Genomic DNA, 21217 nt, shown 5'->3' with positions numbered 1-21217 from the left:
AATCCAATCTCCTCCTCCTTCTTCTGTTTCAGTTCACATGCTGAACTTGCTGGTAAATTATTTTATAGGATAAAAAAGAAGCATTCTTGTCTGTCAAGAACAGGAGTCCTTTGGCACCTTTAAAGACTGGAAAATATATTGTCTCAAGAGCCGACTCCATTGGAGAAAGGCTTTCGCTACATAAAACTCATTTCCCGAGAAGAGTGTGACCCTTTAAGATGCTGCAGGGCCCTTCCTCTGTTTCTGCAAAAACAACAAGATTCCTGCAGCTCTTCTGGAATTAATGACCTGTCAGCCTCCGTGCTCTTCTACCGGCCTCTCTCTAAATCCCCTTTGCAATAATTCCACCACAATTTTGAGGTCAAAGAGTGAATGTCTAGCTACAAAACGGGGAGATGCCGTCTGGACTGCAAGGTTGCTCTTAAGGGCTTTAAGGGAGGGCTGCGGCTCAGTGGTGGAGCATCTGTTTGGCATGCAGAAGGTCCCACATTCAATCCCCGGCATCAAGCAGTAGGTGACATGGAAGGCCTCTCTGCCTGAAATCCTGGAGAGCGGCTGGCAGTCTGAGTAGATGGTGCTGACCTTGGTGGATTGATGGTCTGAAATAGGGCTCCCAACAACCTGGACCGAAATGCCCTGGGTAGGTGCCATGGCTTTGCCTCTGCTTGGCTTGCAGAAGGTTCCAGGTTCAATCCCTGGCATCTCCAGTTAAAAGGACCAGGTAGTAGTTGATGGACAAGTCCTCAGCCCGAGACCATGGACAGCTGCTGCCAGTCTTGAGTAGCCAATGCCGACCTTAGAATCATAGAATGTTAGAGTTGGAAGGGACCTTGCAGGTCATCTAGTCCAACCCCCTGCACTCTGCAGGAGCAGAGCCGAAAGAGAGCACTACAACATACCCAAGAGATGGTCGTCCAGCCTCCGCTTGGAAACGTCCAGCGAAGGAGCACCCACCACTTCCTGAGGCGGTCCGTTCTACTGCTCAACCACTCTTACAGTTAGGACATTTCTCCTGACATTTAGCCCGTCATCGACTCCCTTGTAATTTCCACCCGTTAGATCTGGTCTTGAAATCCGGAGCAAGAGATAATAGACCTTGATGAACCGAGGGTCTGATTCAGTTTAAGGCCACTTGATGTGTTCATGTAACTGGGTACAAGTCATGCCTCCAGGACATCATCAGTCGCCCAGAGCTTCAGATCCTGAAGAGCTGAAGCTGCAGGTCAGAGGTGGGCTTGAAAGATCGTGTCAATGTTGTCGCACGCACCTCCAAGTTATAAGGGATCAGGACCAGTGCTCCCTCCAAGCTGTGGAGTCCTGTGAGCAAAAATTCTACTTTGTGAGCTACCGGCATTAAAGCTGTGAGTGAGAGATTTGGCCGCTGCATAAATTAGTTTGCTTTGGAGCCACCCTTCCTGAGCTAAGACAGAAATGTGTGAGCCGGATGCTAAAAAAAACCTGTGAGCTAGTTCACACTAACTCAGCTTAGAGGGAACACTGATCAGGACCCAAACCTGAGTCAGCGAACTTTCATAAGCAGAGGCATCCATGCAAGACCCTCCTCCGTTTAATGCCGACTAGGCATCAGTTGGATGATTCTACCTAGCTGGTACCTGAAGTGCTGACTTAGAAGAGTCTCAGACAAAAGACAGGTGTAAGGGACTCATGTAAGGATTCCTCATTTGAGCTGTACTTGTTCTGTGCAGAAAGGTGAAGGCTTTGGCTGCCTGGCGGCAGCTGTCATCCATCATAGTGAAAAGCCAAGAGGTGGCCATTTAAAGGTGCCATGAAATAAGTAGATTTATTTTTGAAGTTTGAGAGCTGGTGGTTAGTGTTGGACTAGAATCTGGGAGCTGTCAGGGTCCTTAGTCAGGTTACTCAACACAGCGCTTCATAAGACGATAACCATTTATTGGTAAATCCAGTACTAGAGGCACGTGTACAGCTTGTGTCAGGAATGGCCGCCTATACAAGGGCCTCTGACTTATACGAGAATCAAACATCCCCCCCTAAGGTAAGCCTAAGCCAATGGATACATCTCGCACGTGCAGGCAAAAGCCAGCAGGCAAAGCAAAAGCCGTTAACTTTCCCAGCCGAGTAAAACTGCAGCTGGAGCATCTACAAGGTCAAGCATAAAATATCAAAAAGGAGAGCCAGGAGAGCTGAGACAGAAAACGGGAGGGGGTACCCCTCCACATTCCAGACCTATGACAGAGCTACCTGAGAAGAGCCCCAGTTTGGAAACCCCACTTTGCTGTGGAAGCTTACCGGGTGATCGAGGTTTACAAGATCATGCATGGGATAGAGCAGGTTGAGAAAGAAGGACTTTTCTCCCTGAACTTGATAAACACACGGAGCAGAGGTCCATCAGTGGCTATTAGCCACAAGGTATAGATAGGAACTCACAGGCTGGGGCGGGTGATGCTCTGTATTCTTGGTGCTTGGGGGGGGGGAACAATGGGAGGGCTTCTGGTGTCTTGGCCCACTGCTGGACCTCCTGTGGGCACCTGGTATTTCTGGCCACTGGGTGACAGAGTATTGGACTAGATGGGCCATTGGCCTGATCCAACATGGGCTTCTCTTATGTTCTTTCACCACGGGCTGCCAAAAAAAAGAAAAGAAAACTGGTTCAAACCGGTCAACGACCAGCACGCTCAATCCTTTTTCATAAAAACATTCGAATAAGAAATACGGGGTAAAACCAACAGTGGCATTCTCAAATTTAAAAATCTGGGAATAGACTAAAACAGCCATAAAATGCGTATAAAATCTAGATAAAAGACTAGAACGTAATCTAATTGTCGTGCATTTTACTTTCCTTGCAAACCTGGGCACAAAATCTAGCCACCTGTCTTGTTATCTGATGGTTCCTGCCAGACGGGAGGTAGTCGAGTTTAATATGTTGTCGAAGGCTTTCACAGCCGGAGTTCATTCGTTGCTGTAGATTTTCCGGGATGTGTGGCCGTGGTCTTGGCATTGTAGGACCTGACGTTTCGCCAGTAACTGTGACTGGCATCCTCAGAGGTATAGACACAGAAAGATGGAATACTTTCTGTGTCAAGGTCTCTGTGTCGAGTTTAATTTTATTTGATCTGCCAGGAAACCTTTCTAACAACGGACAAGTAGTCTCCATGCGGATCACCCTATGGTATACGCAGTTAAAGAATCTGTGTTCCAGAGAGTCTGTTTCATGGAGGGGGCAGGAGCAGAACCTTAGTGAGTCAGGGGTCCTTTTAAACCTCCCTTCCAGTACTGCAGACGAAAGAAACGGGTTGCCTTGGTTTTGGTGAAAGTGGCTGCATCTACATAAGTGAGCTTCTCTGCCCAGATTCCACATGCCCTGTGGCTCAAGTGGCCACCGTGCCCTAGGTTGAGAGGCAGGTTGTTCTGGCTGGAGTCACTGAACAAACGAGGTGCCGGTCAAAAGACGAACGCACCCATGAAGGTGCCTGATACTGAATCAGACCCTTGGTCCATAACGGCCAGTCTTGCTTAAGTAGACTGGCACCAGCCCCCCAAAGTCTCAGGCAGAGGTTTGGTATAGAGTCATTCTGGTGCGGTGGTTAGGAGCGTGGAGTCTAATCTCGGAGAACTGGGCTTGATTCCCCTCTCCTCCTCCGCATGCAGCTGCTGGAGTGACCTTGGGCCAGTCACAAGTTCTGTCCGAGCTGTTCTCTCAGGAGCAGTTCTCTCAGAGCTCTCTCAGCCCCACCGACCTCCCAGGGTGTCTGTTGTGGGGAGGGCAAGGGAAAGGAGATTGTAAGGCGCTCCAAGTGAAGGGCAGGATATAAATCCAATCTCCTCCTCCTCCTCCTCCTCCTCTTCTTCTTTCTCTTCACCTACTGCCTGGTTCTTTTATTTGGTCTTTTTAACTGGATGAGGAGGGGGCAATAAGATTACTTGATATCTGCAGATCTGGGAACAGAAGGTGAGAGAGAGTGACTTTCAGTCATTCCCAGTGAGTTTGTACCTGCAAGTGGATTTGATCTGGATTCAAATCTAGGCATCTCTGTCCAGTGGGACCGCACAGAATGTCTCCTATAGAATGCTGGGTAGGCATGTCACTCAGTAAGAGAAGAGTGGTTTTTCAGCATGTGTGTGGAGAGAGAGGAGAGAGAAGAGTCGTCCCCAGATGGTGACAAATTGCCCCCCAAACCTTGGAGGCTCTCCTAAATGTGCCCCTTCCTCTGTCCTAGGCAATGTACCCCGTCAGTTCCTCGGACTCTGTTTCTACCCCTGGAAGTTCCCGAGGACCGAGCTCTGCTCTCAGTCACAAGCGGACCGCGCGGATGTTAAACAAGGCTGTGCAGGCAGGTGAGTAGTTCCAGTCCAGACTCCGCATCGCTCTAGGCCCTCTTGTCCTTTTGATAGCATCTTCAGAGTCTAATGTGTGCTTTGTGCCGGCAAGTGTTTAGCAGATCATTCTCTGTCTCATACACTTTTTCTGCTATGATCCTGACACTTTGAACTCCAGAGAAAAATGCTGTTCTCCTGTGCATTGTCCGCTTCCGTATCAGCAGGCGTGTCTTCTGTTCACGCTGTGGGCTTTTCTAACTAGGGTCTCCTGATAAATCACAGGGCAGGTAGATCACCTTGGCGTCCCGCGGCCTATTTTCCCCACTTGCCCGGCTAACCAAAACTTCGGCGCGACTTCAAATAAACCTACTTCAAATAAACCTCAGTTCCACCTGCTCAGAGACTGTTTTCTGTAGAGTTTTGCTTTGCATTAGATATGGCGAACTTATCCTCTCGGCTTGCACCGCGGCATCTGTCTTGGGGCAAGACCTGTGCAGAAGCCGAAGGCAAAGACACAGCTGCAGGGCAGGCTCACCTCTTGGTTGACCTGGAACATGCGCAATAGCCAATTCGTTTCAGAGCAAAATGCTGTCGGCAGGGGAATGACCAAAGGAGAATGTATTCTCTAGCCTGGAAGGTCCCTTCTTCTTTTTTTCCCTTTTTTTAAAATGTATTTTTATTCTTTTACTTAACAGTACAATTGAATGCAGAAGGAGAGGTAAACTCAAACATAAAAATTACAATATATCTTAAAGGTAAAGGTAAAGGTTCCCTTGCTCGAAAGCCAGTCGAATCCGACTCTAGGGTTGCGGTGCTCATCTCCGTTTCCAAGCCGAAGAGCCAGCGCTGCCCGAAGACGTTTCCGTGGTCATGTGGCCGGCATGACTAAACACCAAGGCGCACGGAACGCTGTTACCTTCCCACCGAAGCGGTACCTGTTTATCTACTTGCAATTTCTTGCTTTCGAACGGTTAGGTTGGCAGGAGCTGGAGCTAGAGACGGGAGCTCACTCCGTCATGCGGTACACTTGGGTCTCGAACTGCTGAACTACAGACCTTCCACAGCCTGCAGTTCAGTGTCTTAACCACTTGAGCCACCGCAGCTCCTCAATATATCTTACAGAGATGTAAAAGTTATAACCATTGTGCGTACCGAATTGTCTATGGACCAAAAGAATCCTAATTCAAAACCTTGATAAACTTAGTTAGCTATATTTTACTTATTTCCTCCTGTGGCTTCTCTTCACTTTTGCACTCTCTGTTAGTGCTGAAGACCGTACCGTGGATAAGTACTTACTCCTCTATACAGACAGTGCAGGTATCCAGAGCGTTATAAGAATAACCACCTGTGATAATTATGGTTTGTGGGTAATATCTCATGTTTCATCATATAATTCACTACCGGTGACCAGAGCCTTCTAAATTTCGTGTGTAATGTGGTATTTGAAGCCTGGGCCTCTCGATTTAAGTTGGTGATTTTAGCCATGACGAACTGTTCCCAGAGCTTATCATGCCACAGAGATATCGTAGGAGGATTGGGAGATTTCCACAGAGCGGCTATTGTTAATTTAGCCGTTGCTAATAGTAGCGACGTAAGATTTCTCTTGTCTTCCTTCGTGGAGTCATCCCACTTATATATCGTTTCCGGCAAGAAGGAGATTCTTTGGCTGGTCGTTTCCTGTATGCGCAGAGTTATCTCATTCCAGAATTGGTTGATTATTGGGCAGCTCCACCAGCAGTGGATGTAAGAGCCTGTCTGCCCGCATTTCTTCCAGCACGTGGTGTCGTTGGATTTGTTAATTTTATTAAGTTGTCTTGGGGTCATGTACCATCTCGTAAGCAATTTCAAATTTTGCAGTCCCCTCCTGCTCCGAGTCCAGGAGCCTGGGGCGAGAGTGTTCCGTGTTTGTGGCGGGGCCTTACCCCCCAGAATCTGCACACTCAGAACGTGTTTGGAGGTTTCTTAGATCTGGGTCTATACTCTGTGCAGTCTACTTAACCCTGCTCCCATTTTGCCCTCCAGACACAAACCCAAGTAGAACGCATGGTACAGCAGAGAACGTTTGTGTCTGAAGTCCACTCTCCGTTCCATTTATCACCATTATCGGAGCCCCAAAAAAGTCTTCCTTACCGAAGGCATACTTCACTGTTCAACAACAGCTGCCAGACTGAGTCAAAGCCAAGAAGCTCCAGTTTGCGTTATACTGATTTCATTCTTTGCTTGACCATAGTGATTTGTATGACTGTCTCAAGCTTTATTGTTCATGGCTTTTGAAAAAGTAATAAAATTATTAAAAAAAGAAAGAAGAAGAAGCTCCAGTTTGCCGGGGACCAGTGGGAACTATTGAACCATCAATTCCCTCCCGTACCTGGTTTTCATATCTCTTAAACCTTTTTAATGAAAATGGTGCAAGTTTTCCCAAACCCACAGAATGTGATTCCCCCGAGACCCCCGAGTGGCCCACCTGTGTCCCCTGAGGATATTATTACCCTGATCACTTATCTCAAACCAAAAAAAAGCCCCTGGCCCCGATGCAGTCTCAACAGAAAACAACGGTGAGCTGAATTACCCGTAAAAATATATATCCAAAAGGAGACTTCAACAAAGTGAAATGCACATGTAATGAAGACTGAATCTGTACATATAATCCATCATAGGAAAATACAGAAGCCCACAGGATCCATGAAAGGAAAATACAAAGTCCAGAGTAGATATCCAACACTTTTCCTAGGTAGTATGCAGTGTCCTTCCGGTCCTTCCTCAGGAACAAAGAACAACTATAGGAAGTCTCATTCCGTTTCCTTATCGGACAATACTATTCAGTTTCCTTATGGGCCAGGTCTCTGAAGTCTCATTCCAATTTCTTTACAGGACTACTATTCAGTTTCCTTATGGGCCAGGTCTCCTAAGCTTTAGTGCTGCTTCTATGTAACAGGACCAAACACACCAGAAGTCTGAAACACTGCATACTACCTAGGAAAAGTGTTGAAATCTACTCTGGACTTTGTATTTCCCTTTCGTGGATCCTGTGGGCTTCTGTATTTTCCTATGATGGATTATATGTATAGATTCATTCTTGATTACATGTGCATTTCACTTCCCCCCCAAGCACCAAGAAGACAGAGCATCCCTTGCCCCAGAGTCCCTAACCTTGTGGCTAATAGCCACTGATGGACCTCTGCTCCATATGCTTATCTAATTCCCTTTTGAAGCCGTCCATGCTTGTAGCCGCCGCCACTTCCTGTGGCAGTGATTTGGTATTTCTTGCTGTGTGCTGTACTGTTGGTTGTTGGTTGTCCTGATGCAGTCTCCCCAGAACTACTGAAGTCTCACCCAGAATGGTGGGCGCCTCCTTTGGCTGCTTTATTTTCCTTAATAAATAACACTGGGATAATGCCAAAGTCACGGACAAACGCAATCATTGTCCCTATTTTTAAGAAGGGTGATCTTTCCTCTCCTGAAAATTATAGACCGATCAGCCTGTTACCAGTAGTTGGCAAACTTTATGCCAAACACCTTCTAACTTTGGCAAACTTTATGCCAAACACCATCCACTAGGTGGATGGATGACCGACCATAACATTCTAGGACCAGAACAAGTAGGGTTTTGTCGGGGAAAATCCATTCTGGACCACTGTGCAGTAGAAGAAGAAGAAGAGGAGATTGGATTTATACCCCGCCCTTCACTTGGAGTCTCAGAGCGGCTTACAAACTCCTCTCCCTTCCCCTCCCCACAACAGACACCCTGTGAGGTCGGTGGGGCTGAGAGAGCTCTGACACAAACTGCTCTTTTTCAAGGACAGCTGTGCCAGAGCTTGTGACTGACCCAAGGTCACATCAGCAGGTGCAAGTGGAGGAGTGGGGAATCAAACCCGGTTCTCCCAGATTAGAGTCCGCACACTTAACCACTACACCATTGTACTATCACACCTTGTACTATCACACCTTGTTGCCAAATACCGTGGGAAACCAGGCAACAAGCTTTTTGCTGCCTTTTTAGACCTTAAGGCAGCGTTTGATTCAATCCTAAGAGAACTCTTATGGGACAAGATGGCTAGAATGAATATAGATCTCAGACTGCTTTTTTAAAATAAAAAAACTATATACACATACCAGTTGTCAGGTTAAATTCAATCTGCAGGGAAACCTAACCCCCAAAATCCCTATTCGCAAAGGTGTAAAACAGGGTTGCATCCTTGCCCCTTCACTTTTTGATTTGTTTCTAAACGGCCTGGCTCCATCATTGTTAGAAATCGATGGACATGTTCCCAAAATTGGCCAACGCCATATCCCAGTTCTTTTATATGCAGATGACGCCGTTTTACTCTCATGTTCTCGAATCGGACTGAGGCGTCTTTTACACCAATGCTTGACCTACTGTAACAACAACAGGTTAGCTTTGAATTATGGGAAAGCAAAATTCTACCATAGAGTTTTGTCCAGAGTGTCACCAGATGTTAGGCACTTTTATGTAGTGGCCCATCACTTGTGGCCCCTCATGGATCACTGCCTTGTCGTGGCGAGGGGGCTTGCGCAGTTCAATGAAGCTGTGGGCTATGCCGTGAAGGGCCACCCAAGACGGACAGGCCACAGCAGAGAACTCAGACCAAGCGTGATCCACCTGGAGAAGGAAATGGCAACCCACTCCAGTATTTTTGCCAAGAAAACCCCATGGACAGTATCAAAAGGCTAAAAGATATGACGCCGGAAGATGAGCCCCTCAGGTCGGAAGGTGTCCAATATGCTACTGAGGAAGAGCAGAGGACAAGTACAAGTAACCCCAGAAAGAGTGAAGCGGCTGGGCCAAAGCCGAAAGGACGCTCAGTTGTGGATGTGTCTGATGGTGAAAGGAAAGTCCGATGCTGCAAAGAACAATACTGCATAGGAACCTGGAATGTAAGATCTATGAATCAAGGTAAGCTTGACGTGGTCAAAAATGAGATGGCAAGACTGAACATCGATATCCTAGGAATCAGTGAACTAAAGTGGACAGGAATGGGCGAATTTAACTCAGAAGACCATTATATCTACTACTGTGGCCAGGAATCTCGTAGAAAAAATGGTGTGGCCTTTATAGTCAACAAGAGAGTGCAAAAGGCAGTACTGGGATACAATCTCAAAAATGACAGAATGATTTCTGTCCGATTCCAAGGCAAACCATTCAACATCACAGTAATTCAAGTGTATGCCCCAACCACTGATGCAGAAGAGGCTGAAGTGGACCGGTTCTATGAAGACCTACAACACCTCCTAGAACTAACACCAAAAAATGATGTCCTCATCATCATAGGGGACTGGAATGCTAAAGTAGGAAGTCAAAAGGTAACTGGAATAACAGACAAGTTTGGCCTTGGAAAGCAAAATGAAGCAGGGCAAAGGTTAACAGAGTTTTGTCAAGAGAACACACTGGTCATAGCGAACACCCTTTTCCAACAACCTAAGAGGCGACTCTACACATGGACATCACCAGATGGGCAACACCGAAATCAGATTGACTATATAATTTGCAGTCAAAGATGGAGAAGCTCTATCCAGTCAGTAAAAACAAGACCTGGAGCTGACTGTGGTTCAGATCATGAGCTACTCATTGCAAAATTCAGACTTAAACTGAAGAAAATTGGGAAAACCACGAGGCCATTCAGGTTTGACCTAGATCGCATCCCTGATGAATATACAGTAGAGGTGAAGAATAGATTCAAGGGTCTGGATTTGATAGATAGAGTGCCTGAAGAACTATGGACAGAGGTTCGTGACATCGTACAGGAGGCAGCAATCACCACCATCCCAAAGAAAAAGAAATGTAAGAAAGCAAAGTGGCTTTCTGATGAGGCTTTACAAATAGCAGAGGAAAGAAGGAAAGCGAAAGGCAAAGGCGAAAAGGAAAGATTTACCCAACTGAACGCAGATTTCCAGAGAACAGCAAGGAGAGATAAGGAGGCCTTCCTGAATGAACAGTGCAAAGTAATAGAAGAAAACAATAGAATGGGAAGGACTAGAGATCTCTTCAAGAAAATTGGAGAAATCAAGGGAGCGTTCCATGCAAAGCTGGCCATGATAAAGGACAAAAACGGTAGGGACCTAACAGAAGCAGAAGAGATTAGGAAAAGATGGCAAGAATACACAGAAGAACTATACAAGAAAGACCTCGATGTCCTTGACAACCACGACGGTATAATCACTGACCTCGAGCCAGACATCCTGGAATGTGAAGTTAAATGGGCCTTAGAAAGCATTACTAACAACAAAGCTAGTGGAGGTGATGGTATTCCAGCTGAGCTATTCAAAGTCTTAGAAGAGGATGCTGTTAAAGTTCTGCACTCCATTTGCCAGCAAATTTGGAAAACGCAACAGTGGCCACAGGATTGGAAAAGGTCAGTATACATTCCAATCCCAAAGAAGGGCAATGCCAAGGAATGTTCAAACTATCGCACAATTGCACTCATATCACACGCTAGCAAGGTCATGCTCAAGATCCTACAAGCTAGGCTTCAACAGTACGTGGATAGAGAACTACCAGAAGTACAAGCTGGGTTTCGAAGAGGTAGAGGAACTAGAGATCAAATTGCCAACATTCGCTGGATTATGGAGAAAGCAAGAGAGTACCAGAAAAATATCTACTTCTGCTTCATTGACTATGCTAAAGCTTTTGACTGTGTGGATCACAACAAACTATGGCAGGGCCTTAAAGAGATGGGAGTACCAGACCACCTCACATGTCTCTTGAGAAACCTGTATAAGGGCCAAGAAGCGACAGTTAGAACCGGATATGGAACAACTGATTGGTTCAGCATAGGAAAAGGAGTACGACAAGGATGTATATTGTCGCCTTGCTTATTTAATATATATGCAGAGTACATCATGCGAAATGCTGGCCTGGATGAATCACAAGCGGGAATTAAGATTGCTGGGGAAAAGATCAACAACCTCAGATATGCAGACGATACCACTCTAATGGCAGAAAGTGAAGAGGACCTAAAGAGCCTCTTGCTCAGGGTAAAAGAGGAGAGCGCAAAAGTGGGCTTGAAGCTCAACATCAAAAAAACTAAGATCATGGCATCCGGCCCCATCACTCCTTGGCAAATAGAAGGGGAAGCTGTGGAAGTAGTGACAGACTTCACGTTCCTGGGATCCCAGATCACTGCAGACTGTGACAGTAGTCATGAAATTAAAAGACGCCTGCTCCTTGGGAGGAAAGCGATGGGGAACCTAAACAGCATGATAAAAAGTAGAGACATCACCCTGCCAACAAAAGTCCGCATGGTCAAAGCAATGGTATTCCCAGTAGTCATGTATGGCTGCGAGAGTTGGACTATAAGGAAGGCCGAGCGCCGAAGAATAGATTCTTTTGAACTATGGTGCTGGAGAAGACTCTTGAGAGTCCCTTGGACTGCAAGAAGATCAAATCAGTCCATCCTAAAAGAAATCAACCCTGACTGTTCCCTGGAAGGCCAGATAATGAAACTGAAGCTCAAATACTTTGGCCACCCAATAAGAAGGGAGCACTCACTGGAGAAGACCCTGATGCTGGGAAAGATTGAAGGTCAAAGGTGACGGGGACGGCAAAGGATGAGATGGTTAGACAGTGTCATAGATGCAACGAACATGAAATCGAGCCAACTTCAGAGGACAGCGGAAGACAGGAGGGCCTGGCGTGATCTGGTCCATGGGGTCGCGAAGAGTCGGACTCGACTGTGCGACTGGACAACAAAAAGCTTGACTTGTACGTAGCCCTTAGCACCATGCAACAGTGCTTTTATGGCCTTACTTGAGCCCCAAAGGTAGCTTGCTCCATTCCTGTATGGGCCTGATAGTCCGCAAACCCTGGACATTGCTTCTTTCAGCGCAAAAAGATTTCTGGCCGTTCTGGTAGCTGAGCAAGTTTAGAGGGGTAGCCATGTTAGTCTATTGTAGCTGGACAAAACAGCAGTCTGGTCAAGGCACAGTAAAGGCTAACAAAGTTTATTCCAGCCCTGTCTTACATGCCCAGGGTAATGCTATTCATCAGTTTGGGTTCAGGAAGGAATTTTCCTCCAGTCCAGATTGGCCCAGGAACCCTGGAAAGTTCTTTGCCTTCTTCTGAGCATAGAGCGAGGGTGGGGTGGGGTGGGTCATTGGGGGGACTGGATGGGGTGGTTGTGGAATTCCTGTGTTGCATATGGGGGTTGGACTAGATGATCCTTGGGTTCCCTTCCAGCTCTGTGTTTCTGTACTTTTGCGAACTAGACCTCACTTCATGAGATACACCACAGATCTGTCTGTAGAACTGAAGTGGAATACAGAAAATAATTTCCTCTTTGTAGCAAGGTCTGACTCTTAAAAAAAAAAATCATGCTGGTATCCATGTTTTCAGTCTAAATCATGCCCTCGGACTTTGGGGTTGTTCTAAACAAGTTTCTCAACCTGATGGTGTTCCGAAACCAAAAGGAAGTTAGAAAGAGGCCCAAACGTGTTGGCTTCTCAAATCTCCCTGCTAAGCTCATTTTAATGCCCAGGAAGCAGGGGTTTCATTTCTGGCGTCAACTATTCCAGAATAAAAATACTCCGGAATTAACTGCAATATGTCCACCAGCTGTGTCTTGGCACCGCTCCACTCCTTTGTGCGAATGAGTTTCGGCATATGTTAATTATCTTAATAACAGAACTGTGCGTGTTTGTTATGTGCACAGATCATAATGTTTGCAGCGTAGCTCATGATCTGATTCCAGCACACGGCTCTCCGTGCTAGACCCGTTCTGTGCCTTTTGGTTGTAGTCTTGGCTTCAGATGAAAATGCAAGAGGTCTCCCTCCCCCCACCCCCCCATTTTTTAATTTCTGGAGGTAATGAACTGCTGTCGAAAGCTGCTGTATCCAAATAAACTTCCAATTACATTGGCAGGCCTGTTCTCCCGAAACCTCATTCTACTGTGTTTGTGCTAATATTCGGTTCAGGCCATGCTAATTTTAGATTAGCTGCAGGCCTCCCCCCCCCCCCCCCCGCCCCCAGAACAATAAAGAAATGTTATAAGCTTCAGGAGTTGATGGATGTTCAGACTCTCTCCCCCCCCTTTCATTCAATTTAGTTTTTTATAAAGGGCTGTGTGAACGAAAGGAAACAAATGGGTTTTGAAACTTGTTTGTCCATTGGCTTTATTATAAGCACGTAAGGTAAAGGTAAAGGTTCCCTTGCTCGAAAGCCAGTCGAATCCGACTCTAGGGTTGCGGTGCTCATCTCCGTTTCAAAGCCGAAGAGCCAGCGCTGTCCGAAGACGTTTCCGTGGTCATGTGGCCGGCATGACTAAACACCGAGGTGCACGGAACGCTGTTCCCTTCCCACCGAAGTGGTTCCTATTTATCTACTTGCAATTTCTTGCTTTCGAACTGCTAGGTTGGCAGGAGCTGGAACTAGAGACAGGAGCTCACCCTGTCTTGCGGCACCCGGGTCTTGAACCACTGAACTACTGACCTTCCACAGCCTGCAGTTCAGCGTCTTAACCACTTGAGCCCCCGCACTGGGGGGGAGCACTGCGTACTGGGGGTTATTAACCGCTTTCTGTTTTAAGAGATGACTCCCTTTGCTCGAAGTTGAGCTGGAATGGTTGGGTATCCGCTTTGTTACTTAAACTAGGCAATGCCATGGCCACAGGCCAGGTTTCTTGAACACACATGAAGCTGCCTTACATCGAATCAGATGCAAAAGAGAAAAGCCAGCTGTATGCAAGCGCTATACAAAATCAATGCTCAAAAAACACGAGGGAAAAAGCTTCATAGTGCTGATGTCAAACCACGTATAAATGACAGTGATACAAAAAACAAGGAAGGGAGGTCCAAAAAAGGGCAGGTTGGCGACGTTTTCCGGAATACAAAATTCGTTTCGACTGGCTTCATCCTGACGGGACCTCGTGGGACAATAAGATGTCTTCTACGTTTCGTTCTGTGCCCTCCTTCCCGAATGTCTCTTTGGAATATTTCACTGCCGCGGTAGAATATAGCACCAAAGCATACGATGAGAGTTTTATGAAGTGGAATGATCTTCGCTATCATACTCTATGATGAATGAAACTTAGAAGACCTTATTGTTCTACGAGGCCCTGTTCAGATGAAGCCAGTCGGAACAAATATTGTATTCCGGAAAACTTCGCCGACCTGTCCTTTTTTGGACCTCCCTTCCTTCTTCTTTGTATCATTGTCACGTATACATGGTTTGATATCAGCACTATAAAGCTTTTTGCCAAGTCTTTTGAGCACTGATTTTGTATAGCGCGTGCATACAGCTTGCTTTTTCTTTTACATTGAATCAGACCATCAGTCCATCAAGGTCAGTATTGTCTACTCTGGGGTCCCCAATGTGGGATGACCCCTGTTGACACCTTTTCCGACACCCGCCAAGTGCTGTTAGAAAGTGGGTGGTGGCAGCTGGGGCTTTTCTCAAGCAAGGCTTCTGATTGGCCATTGGACATTTGATTGGCTGTGCAGATTTTTAAAAACATTGCTTTGGCAGCAGCTGCCCCCTCAACACAAGGATCTTCATTCTGTCACTGAAGTGCGGCAGCCATTTTGTGGCTGTCTCCACCTCCTGCGGCAGCCATTTTGTGGCTGTCTCCACCTCATGCGGCAGCCATTTTGTGGCAGCCATTCTGTGGCAACGCTCACCACGCTGTGTCAGAATTCCAAAGGTGCCCACAGGGTCGAAAATATTGGGAACCCTTGGTCCACTCAGACTGGCAGTGGTTCTCCCGGATCTTAGGTAGAGGTCTTTCTCTTCACCTGCCTGGTCCTTTCAACTGGAGATGCCAGGGGTTCAATCTGGGCCTTTCTACATGCCAAGCAAATGCTGTGCCACTGAGCCATAACTCCCCTTTTCCGAAATGTCTAGCCCAGGGGTGTCGAACTCATTTGTTATGAGGGCCGGATCTGACATAAATGAGACCTTGTTGGGCTGGGCCATGTGTGTGATAAAATGTAATGCCAGGTAGCAGAGATATAAATTTTATAAAGGACACAAACACAAAGGTTTTTTAAAAAAAACATAAAATAAAATCATGCTTAAAACATTAGCACTCGTGCAATATTTTGTTTATCTAACAGTGTCTGCTAACTGACACCTCTTGCTCTGAATTATGGCATCAAAATGTCAGGGCTGTTACCATCTTGAGTATGCTGCTCAGGTGTGCATCTGTAAGCTGCAAACCTACAATGACGCAGCGGCAGCAGAACTGGAAGAAAAAGCAGAAGACAGCCAGTTCCACTGCGGGCCTGAGAAAAGCCCTCTGAGGGCCTCATACAGCCCCCGGGCCACATGTTTGACACCTCTGGTCTAGCCCCTGTGCGAGATGGGTTCCCCCCCGGGTTTTTTTTCTTTTTGTTTTTCACATTTAGGTGATGCTGTGGTTGTCTGTTGGCTTTATGTCCTCTGCCCCTGCCATACATTGCCAGAGATCTTGGTTAACTCACTTCCTGCCACACTGAGATCTGTCACTGCTTCCATTCTCGCTGCAGGAGACTTTGAGATCGTGAACAGCGCGACTAAGAAGCACACTCGAGACGTCGGCCTGACTTTCCCCACGCCGACGTCCAGCCAAACGAAGCTGCAGGGAGGTCGCTGGCATGGAGCGGAGGACGGGTTAACTCGGCCAGACGGGCCGCTTTTGGGGAACAAGGGCAAGCAGAAGAGACAACCGCGTGGCTTGCTTGCGGAGAAAAGGACGACGAGGAACACGCCGAAGTGCCTGCAAGGTCTGTGGTGGCCGCCGTGTCTCCTGTGAACGGGAAGGGATTTCTGGGCTGCATTACTGAGAATCTGACCTACTTGCCCCGTATGACTAGAATTCGTTTTGTTTCTAGCTGTGAAGTCAAAGCTGAGTTATGGTAACCCCAGTAGTTTTCAAGGGGAGAGCTTTTCCATTGCCTGCCTCTATGTAGCAGTCAGTGTGCAACTGCAAATAAAAAAGGCCAACGCTATGCTGGGGATTATCAAGAAGGCAATTGAAAACAAATCACCCTGTATAAATCGATGGTGCGTCTTCATTTGGAGTACTGTGTACAGTTCTGGTCACCACACCTCAGAAAAGATATGATAGCATTGGGAAAACTGCAGAAAAGGGCAACTAGAATGATCAAAGGGTTGGAACACTTTCCCTATGAAGAAAGGTTAAAGCGCTTGGGGCTCTTTAGCTTGGAGACACGACGACTGAGGGGTGACATGATTGAGGTTTATAAGATTATGCATGGGAAAGAGCAGGTAGGGAAATCCTTCCGTTTGGAAGCCCCCGGCTCCCTCCGAATCCTCTACGTGGCCTCGGGGCCCCGATGGTTCGAACATCCACTCTTCGAGGTCTTGCTCAGAACACCCCTTCTCCGAGGTAGCCCCCGGCTCTGGGAACAATCCCTTGTCAAACAGACTTTCACGTAATCCGCTCCCTCGACGGGAGTACACCTCTCGGGTGCCCTGAGTGTTGTACATAGTCCAGTCATCCTGCTGTTGAGTCTTCCGCGGACCCCAGTGCGAAGGGGTCGGAGGCGGCCAAGACAGATGTGCAGGCCGGCGGGGAATCGTTCCCCCCACGGCACCCTCCAGCGAGGCTGCCGTCACCAAAGGAGCGGAGGTGTGTGGGACCGATCCTGAATCCCCCTCCGTTTTCGGTAGGTCTCCCTCAGCTCCGCTCATGATCTTGCCAGATTCGGAACGATAGGAGAAAGGGAGTTCTAACAATATGTTGGATCCCCAAGCATCGAGAATAAATCCACGTTTTCAAGAAAAGCAAAATTTATTTCAAAGCGTTGAAGACATACTCAAACACGTTCTTTGTTAGAACTGGGGATACACAGGTAGGGCGAGCATAATAAAGGAAATTCAAACAGATACATATCCAATGAATAACATTCCCGCTGGCGGGCTAATGAAACGGTTGCGCGCCCAGTCCATGGGAACCAGGCAGAACATCAGACAAAACACAGGTGCAGTTCTCATGAGATAGCAATAGGCAAGCATTACAGCATCTTCTCCCCCACACATCCACCAGTAGTTATCTTATGCATTCCAGCACAGAAGCAGGATAGTAGAAACAAGCCGGGTGCAACAGGGTAAGGATATGTACACAGAGGTCACAGAAAACAGAATGGCAGCTTGCTGACAGTGTCTTAAATTAAAGGGGGGGGAGAATGTATGGGAAAAATCAGGGGTCATTTCGTAGAAAAAGAGGTGCAGGAGCTCATTAGCATAACTCATTTGCATATGCCACACACCCTGACATCACCGGAAGTGTGTCAGAAGGCAACACCCACTGCTCAGGCGCCACTGGACTGTTTTGGATTGCTAGCTATGGGGGGGGGGGATGTGCAGATCTGTCCTCGCAGAGGAGGGAGAGCTTGTACCTGAAGGCGGGCCGGGGGGGGGGGCTCTGCAACTTACCTGGCTGCTTCTTGCTCCTTGTGGCCCGACTGAGGGCTGCTGGGAGCAGGGGGTGGGGCTTGTTGCGTGTGCCCGCCCCCTGGGCTCCTTACTGCCGGAACTCCGCTCCTGTGCGTTCCTGCAGGAAATGACCCCTGGGGAAAATGCCTCTGCTTCAGAACATTCGCTGCATTTTTTAGGCCAAGTCCCGTATCTTACATATTTTTTGGATCCCTCCTTCATCTTCTGTCTGGCTTACAGCATGGATGGTTTCCGCACCATGCCAAGTTCCTTTTCTTCCTTACTTGTTTTTGACAGTCTAAATCCTTGCTTTAAACGCCCAGTGGGGGGAGGGATCGGTCCACAGGAGCGACAGGAATACAAATGGATCGACCTTCAGCAATCCCAACAGGCATGCAGTTCATTCCACAGTCATCTTGGGGGATATCTTGACCATTTAAAACGAACGTGTCAGTCTACAACAGACCAAACGAAAACTCGTTTCTGTATTGCACAGACACGCAAGCCAAATGTATTATTCTGCCGAGCAAGAGGTGTGCTGACCGAGCATAAAGTATCCTAAGATTGAGGCCTGTAAATCAATGGATTCAAGGACCCTGTGACTTCATCAGCATTTGAATGCATGGCTTATAGACAGAACTTGTGTATGGACTTATTTTTAGATATTTGGAAATCTTTTATTTTTAATTAATTAACTAAAACATTTATATCTGACCTTTCCTCTTGGTTCAAGGTGGATTACAATAATAGTTAAAACAGCCCCAGCTAAAACCAAAGATAAAATAACAAACCCCTGATCCCTCCTGCCCCTTTAAAAGATGTCTGCTATTCAAAGTTTGTTGTAAGCTGCCTGAGCCGGCTTTGGCTGAGAGAGTGGGGTAAAAGTTCAAATAAATAAATAAAAGTTATGTGTAGATCTACCACCACTGTTATATTTTTGTTTCCATTTCATTCATATATATATGTGTGTGTGTGTGTGTGTGTGCTTTCCTTGGTTTTTTTTAGTTTCTGGATTTTGAGTGCTTTCCCGTTTTTTCTAATTTATTTAAAGGCCGAAATTTTAAAAGGGGGTGAGGTTTGGTCTTTAAGGACAACGAGGGCTGAGAACAAAACATGCAACAACATTGGTAAGGTAAAGGTTTCCCTTGCTCGAAAGCCAGTCGAATCCGACTCTAGGGATGCGGTGCTCATCTCCGTTTCAAAGCCGAAGAGCCAGCGCTGTCCAGTGACATTTCCTTGGTCATGTGGCTGGCGTGACTAGATGCCGAGGCGCACGGAATGCTGTTACCTTCCCACCAAAGCGGTTCCTATTTATATACTTGCAATTTCTTGCTTTCGAACTGCTAGGTTGGCAGGAGATGGGGCCAAAGACGGGAGCTCACTCCGTCATGTGGCACACTCGGGTCTCGAACTGCCGAACTACCGACCTTCCGGTCTGCAGTTCAGCGTCTTAACCACTTGAGCCACCGCAGCCCCTAACAACATTGGTACAGCTCCCCATTTCTCTACCCTGGTATTCTGGAAGCAAACTCTGGAAAATGCAAGCCACACTGGTCTAAAAGCATTCTATTGTTGTTGTTCTTCTCCTGTTAGGAGTTTCCTGGTTTGTTCCCGCAGAGGATTTGAAATCTGATCCTAAGAAGGAAGCTGGATCCGGCGCTGTTCTCGGCCCCGGCCCCTCCTGGTTCAAACCGCTGACAGGCACCAAGCCGTGGCGGGAGCCCCTCCGCGAGAAGAACTGGCCCGAGGACCCCAGTGGCCTCCAGGTGCGTCTGACGGCTCCCGCGAGAGACATTGAGAATGAGCCGCCCCCTCCTTACGTGAAACTGTCGCTGCAGGTAAAACCCAGGCTCTGCTCTTGGGCTGCACGTCTGGCTTTTGCTGTCTGGTCCGTGTGGGCGGTTTGGCTGCAAACGAGGCATTTCATCTTGCACTGGCTTAGCAGGAGCCAAGCATATGGTGCTCTTTCTGTGTGGTGAGATGTGTTGTGTGTGTGAGCATTACTGTCCCTTTAAAAAAAATGAGAAGAAAACTTAACCATTGCTGGTGCTGGGCAGCCGTTTGAGAGAATTAATTTTCTTCCATTCTAACTCAGACACTGGGCCAGACAGCTACTTATTTTTGCTCTTTAACTGACCCCCTACAAAGAAGGGCATTTTTTGTTAGCCAGATTTAACGCATTGCCATCGGCCATCTTCTCTGGAAGATGCTATAAAATCCCTTACAAACTTAGACAATGGCCTTGTAGTCAGGGTGCCATCGAATCCGTCTACCACGTTCTTTTAAATTGACCATTTTATACTAATACCCGGGATACATTTCTGGACACCCTTCTTTTTACATGGCGTGGTCTCCCTGAGAGTGTTGAAGTCCAGTGGCTACTCTCGGGGCAAAACTCTTCTATGACTTTTAACGTTGCCTGTTTTCTTCTGTGGCAGTGAATTCCATGTGTTAATCACTCTTTGGGTGAAGAAGTACTTTTATCTGTTCTAACCCGACTGCTCAGCAGTGCCCCACGAATTAGCTTATACCCAGAATAAAACTTTGTGGGTCTTAAAGGTGCCCATTGGACTCACACTTTGTTCCGTTCAACCCTGTGTGTTTTGCGGGACAGCTGAAGCATGAATTTACCACCTGAGCGAGAGGCCCGAGTGCCTGTCCTCTTCTGCAGACGGTCAGTCCGGCCCTCTTTTGGGCTTCCCGCCCTCAGCATCACCCTCCTCCAAGGGGGAGAATTCTAAGGGAAGAAGAAGGTTGTTTCCAGAGGTCATCTTGATTCCACTGCCATCGGTCTGCCATGTTCCGTTCTAGAACCATGTGGCCAGGAGCGCCAAACAAGAACTAGGGATAATGTGCAGAGCCAATGACCCGAGCGCATGTTCTCATCAAGGAATGTCATATCAAGGAATCAAACATTGAACATATCAAGGAATTAAACATTTGCAGAACGGGCGTTAATACCTAAGTGGGCCAGGCCCGCCTTGAATTCAGCCCTTCCTCACTCTTGAACTCCTGATACCGACAGAATGTTGTGAAGTTGGGCCAGGAGGTTACAAGGATGTGGAAGTGCTCCCGTCTGCTCTTTGAAACTGCAGCCCAGAGCACCAGAGCTGGCCCGGGGTCCTAGGGCTGCCAACTTCAGGCTGGGAAATTCTTGGAGTTTTAGGGGAGGACCCTCAGTGGAATATAATCGGGTCATTTCGTAGAAAAAGAGGTGCAGGAGCTCATTAGCATAGCCCATTAGCATAACTTATTTGCATATGCCACACCCCCTGGCATCACCGGAAGTGTGTCAGAAGGCAACACCCACCGCTCAGGCTCCACTGGACTGTTTTGGATTGCTAGCTATTGGGGGGGGACGGGACGTGCAGATCTGTCATCACAGAGGAGGGAGAGCTCGTACCTGAATGAAAGTTGGTCTTAAAGGTGCCATTGGACTGTTTTGGACCGGGGAGCTTGGGGGGGGGGGCCCTCTGCAACTTACCTGGCTGCTTCTTGCTCTGACTGAGGGCTGCTGGGCACAGGGGGGGGGG

General features: G+C 47.4%; 1 protein-coding gene across 1 annotated transcript in view; it reads left to right on the top strand.

The window, feature by feature from the left end:
- The first annotated feature begins 1162 nt into the window (after positions 1 to 1162).
- LOC107122854 (Alstrom syndrome protein 1 homolog) overlaps positions 1163 to 21217 on the top strand; it is a 43715-nt gene continuing 23660 nt past the window's right edge. The window contains exons 1-4 of the mRNA XM_015425994.1: positions 1163 to 1222; positions 4197 to 4314; positions 15773 to 16009; positions 19278 to 19522. Of these exons, the coding sequence (XP_015281480.1) occupies positions 1163 to 1222; positions 4197 to 4314; positions 15773 to 16009; positions 19278 to 19522 (660 nt within the window). The remainder of the gene's footprint in view (positions 1223 to 4196; positions 4315 to 15772; positions 16010 to 19277; positions 19523 to 21217) is intronic.

This window comes from Gekko japonicus, unplaced genomic scaffold, assembly GCF_001447785.1.
Source record: "Gekko japonicus isolate JY-2015 unplaced genomic scaffold, Gekko_japonicus_V1.1 scaffold4136, whole genome shotgun sequence".
Classification (NCBI taxonomy): domain Eukaryota; kingdom Metazoa; phylum Chordata; class Lepidosauria; order Squamata; family Gekkonidae; genus Gekko; species Gekko japonicus.
The sequence above is the reverse complement of the archived record's forward strand: the minus strand, read 5'-3'. Positions and strand labels throughout refer to the sequence as shown.